This window comes from Pundamilia nyererei, unplaced genomic scaffold, assembly GCF_000239375.1.
Source record: "Pundamilia nyererei isolate P.nyererei 1_Seehausen unplaced genomic scaffold, PunNye1.0 scaffold00039, whole genome shotgun sequence".
Lineage (NCBI taxonomy): Eukaryota > Metazoa > Chordata > Actinopteri > Cichliformes > Cichlidae > Pundamilia > Pundamilia nyererei.
The window spans coordinates 3887934-3892200 of NW_005187440.1; the positions used below are offsets into that span (position 1 = coordinate 3887934).

At 37.9% G+C, this 4267-nt stretch overlaps 1 protein-coding gene across 1 annotated transcript in view; it reads right to left on the bottom strand.

Annotated features, from left to right (window-relative positions):
• Positions 1 to 3346, bottom strand: part of ctnnbl1 (catenin, beta like 1) — a 71641-nt gene extending 68295 nt beyond the window's left edge. The window contains exons 1-3 of the mRNA XM_005730838.1: positions 3161 to 3346; positions 2023 to 2253; positions 158 to 264 (exon numbers count right to left, since the gene is read on the bottom strand). Of these exons, the coding sequence (XP_005730895.1) occupies positions 158 to 264; positions 2023 to 2253; positions 3161 to 3190 (368 nt within the window). The 5' untranslated portion in view covers positions 3191 to 3346. The remainder of the gene's footprint in view (positions 1 to 157; positions 265 to 2022; positions 2254 to 3160) is intronic.
• Between the last annotated feature and the right edge of the window lie 921 nt (positions 3347 to 4267).

Here is a 4267-nt window from a genome sequence, read left to right on the forward strand (position 1 = left end):
GATAAAACCTAAACGATACCCATCCCTAATAATGACAGTGTTTCTTAGAAATGCTGAGACCCTCTTTTTTCTTTAGATCCAATGAAGTCCACATATAGTTTTGTTTGTTGGAATAAAGTCAAACAAGACTTTATTACTCTGTCTGTAATAGGCTTACTTTTCTGGATTGTCTGGAAACTTAATCCTTAGTTCCTGGTTTTTGTATGACCTCTTCTCAAAGGTCAGGATCATTTTCTTCACTGAGCTCTCATCGACCAGTTCTGCCTGTTTGATTAGCACAGGAGACAGGGGAAAGGGAGCAAAAAGATGGAGAAGGGAAGACGGGGAGAAAAAGGGAAAAATAAAATTATTAAAGCAACTGCTGCAATAACAACAAAGAGACTGTAGGGTCACCTTAATCATGTGATTGAAGCAAATTGTGCAGACATTTTGTTCAATCAGAAGGAATGCATCTGAGTGAAAAGAGAATGTGTTTGACCTCCTGATGGATTATAAACCTCCGCAGTGCTGGACAGATAACAATGTAGAATAAAACAACCTTTCCTGGAACTTATTTTTATGCTGTTTCACCATGTTAGGTGTTTCAGTAATTCAAGTCTCACTCTCTCCAAGTTTCTTGAAAGATCCGAGATTAACTGGGTGATTCAGGACAGCAGATCCTGGTTATAGTAATCTAGTTTTGTTTGGTTTCTCAAAGCCATAAGAGCATTAGACCCTGCAGACTGACTGCACACCCCCTGTGGTCACTGAATATGGGACCAGCAATACTGGCAAGACTGGCAACTTTGTGATTGGAGGATTGATGTATGGGAAGTTTGAAACCCAGTGGAGCAAGAGGACCTCTCAAAGAGTTTTGAGGAATAAACCATTTTGCAATTCCTTTTTTTAAAGCAGAAACCCGGATAGAAATCAACCAGAAAGATTAATGAACAATACAAAACTGAAAGGGAAATTTGGGCAGGGAAACCAGTGGGGAATCACAGAAAACTATGAAAAAGGAAAGTGAAAAGTGGCTATAAAAACCTTTGTGTGCCCACTACAATAATCATCTGACAGTTTATATCATTTATTGCTTATTATTCTAAGCTGGTACTGCAGACTAAGCAGCTTGGAACAAAAATAAAAAATACAAAGACACTTTATAAATGGACGTTTACTTTTTTTTTTTTAATTAACCGACTTTAACAGGTCACAGAACAATAAACAGACATGACCGCAGTGGCCAAGTCTCGTTTAATGACGTGACTTTAAATGATGTAAAAAGAGGGATCTCTTAATCAGACCCAAAGGCAGGATGCAGCAGTAGTGAAGAGGAGAATTTGAGTTAGTGGCAGCACCATCAAATCTCACATTTGTCTTCAACAAAGGAGTGTGAATTATTTCCTCCTGACTAAAGCAGAGATTGCCTAAAAGAAATTAGTCAGCTTTGTCATTTAACACTGTATTCCATTTGAATTAAATTGCTCTTTTATATTATCAATGCACCATTCACAAAGAATGCCAATGCATTTAAGTCTGTTGTTTGTGTTGTTTACAGGAAACAAACACGCTCTTGAGTAAGTCTGACTTAATAGATGTGCTCCCACGTGTTAAAGAAACTGAACTTTTGTCTGTTTAATGTTGTCAATCTTAATCTGTTCTAATTACTCCACCAACACAGATGTCACAGGTAGTTACATTTAGACACAATGCATGCAGAGTAGACCAACAAATAACATCTAATAAGTCTGATTCGGTATAAATCTGGCTGAAACATTTTTAATCATAGCATGTTTGTGGTTGTTTTAGTAGCGTTTGTGTAAATCTATCTGAATTTGCTAATATGGCTTATGTCCTGATGAAGCATGCTAGTATGGTGAAAGCTGTTTAAAGATTGCCATGCAAACTATGAACTCAAAACATATGAGAATAAAGGAACATATTTAATTTTCATGATCTTTGTCACATTTCTTCATTTTTCATCACCCAAAGAAACCAGAGTAACAACTCTATAATAATAACATAACAATTACAATAACCCACCTCGGGTTCTTCTGCATCCTGGTCCATCAGCTTTTCCAGGATTATCTTCTTGTCCCCTATGAGCTCCTCAGTCTCCCTCATCTCAGCACCTCCTTCTGCTCCTGCCACCTCCCTGTATCTGGCCAGCTCTCTAGCACTCATCCCTTTCAGCTGCTTCCCTCCTCTGGAGTCTTCATCTCCTCCTGCTCCTCCATCCTCTTCGCCCCTGGGACGCTTTGCTCCCCTATCAGGCTGCAACAAGAAAAGGGATCATTAAATGTGTGTACAGGGATTTACTCTATAAGATGAATATATGAAAAAGTGTTGGCAGAGCCCAAAATTATGTGGTTGCTTGTTTTCAGCAAGGTGGCATTTAATGAGATTAAAAACAATCAATGAAATACACCATTATAGCACCTGACTAGGTCATATCTGGCAACTATAGAAAAGTCAATCTAGAAATACTCAATCATGACTTTTCAAATGAATTTTAAAAAAAGAAGCACATATAATTTTATCAAGTTAATCGAAGCAGCTGTCAAACAACTAATCTAAGAAAACTGATGGTATTTAAAAAAAAGTTGCAACTAAACAGTGAGCCTAAGTAAAAGACGAGATTTTACTGAAATACAGATTTATGAAATGGGACATATAATGGCGATTTGCATATTTGATGCAAATACAGGGTGAAGTCGATTTCTCGTACGTATGCCTTGTATGATAAACGAAACTGTTCAGGTACACATTTGTTTCGACATTAACATATAGAAGACCGAATCGAACTGACGAAAGAATGCCAAAGATTCAAAATGCTTTGCTAGGCATAACTAGTTTTAAACAGATGTATCTCAGGGAAGTCCGCAAAGTTTCCCCGCTCTTGATGTGCTGCTGCGAGATAGCTAACAGACTTAGCAAACGGGCTAACTGCTAGCGTTAGTAAACACGGACTTGAGATCCAAAGTTGTTTTCTTTTCGCGCAAGCGTCACTCAGCTCTAATTGAGTGATCATTAAACAAGGACGCAAACAAAGGAGGCTAAATAAAAGTCTACATGCTCACACACATTAAACTGTTAGCGTTTATTTACAACCCAATGAATGAGATAAGTTACTGTTAGCTTAGTTAGCTCTCACACACATTATCAGGAGTGAAACGTCTACCTGATAGTTCAGGAGCTCTCCGACGTCCATTTGTCCAGGATACAAGTCTCAGCTTTCTTATAATTTTATTTCAAAGTTGAAAAAGCGCTCTCACAGTTTAAGTAGACAGCTATTCCGCTAACTACAAGCTCCCTGCATACACATGCCTGCCGTAAAACAGTCTTCACTCATTGCCGTAGCAACGAATTGTCGTAAACGTTGACGTTGCACGAGCAGAGTTTTCAACCATCTTCGTAAAGTGTCGGAGCGATTATTTGGACAGGGATTTTGATTATTTCCAAAGTTACTGTCATCGTTACATCATCATCCATGCTGTTGCTGAATTCTCCCGTTGACTGGACTTCCATGTCTCTCCGTGCCTGTAGTGAACAATTGTACTAGGATTATTTGTATTCCGTTGTATCTGTGTTATTCATTTTCTCATAAGTGATTTAACCAAACTTGCAAATATAACTTAATTTGCTTAACAGTACAGCGGACAAACACTATTATAGACAACAATAATATTAAGAAATACTTTATTTTCCCCATATTTTTGAAATTCCAAGCAACGGTAAAGAAATACATAATATTTCTAAATCAATAATAAAAGAGAAAAACCACCTTAAATATCAATAAAATGTTCAAATGAAAAAGCAGATCACTGTATGTCAGATATCTGAATTGCATTATAAAAGGTTGTTGCATCTTGTATGAAAGATTTCCTGTATCTGTTCTTGTGGCAGCAGAGCTGAATCAGTCTGTTGGCGGAAATTATAAGCGGTGATGAAGTTGATCAGGGTTATGAATGACTGAAAATAGTTTTTTCAGTGATCACTTTTTAAATGTGTCCAGTTTGCAGCCAGTCACAGAGCCAACAGCGCACACCACAACCACCACAACTGGCTGATTAAAAATCTCCATCATTTTCTATCAGGAAGGTCTCAGCGTCCATAGGACATTGTTGTCTTGTATACAGCCTCTGTGTGGGTTTTTGAGGACTGTGGTTAATCTGGACATCCAAGTACTTATATTCATCCACAATATCCACTCCCTCTCACTCTTTCTTACTCATGTTCAGAAGCAGATTATTTCTCCAAGACCATGCCACAAAATCATTCACTAGTG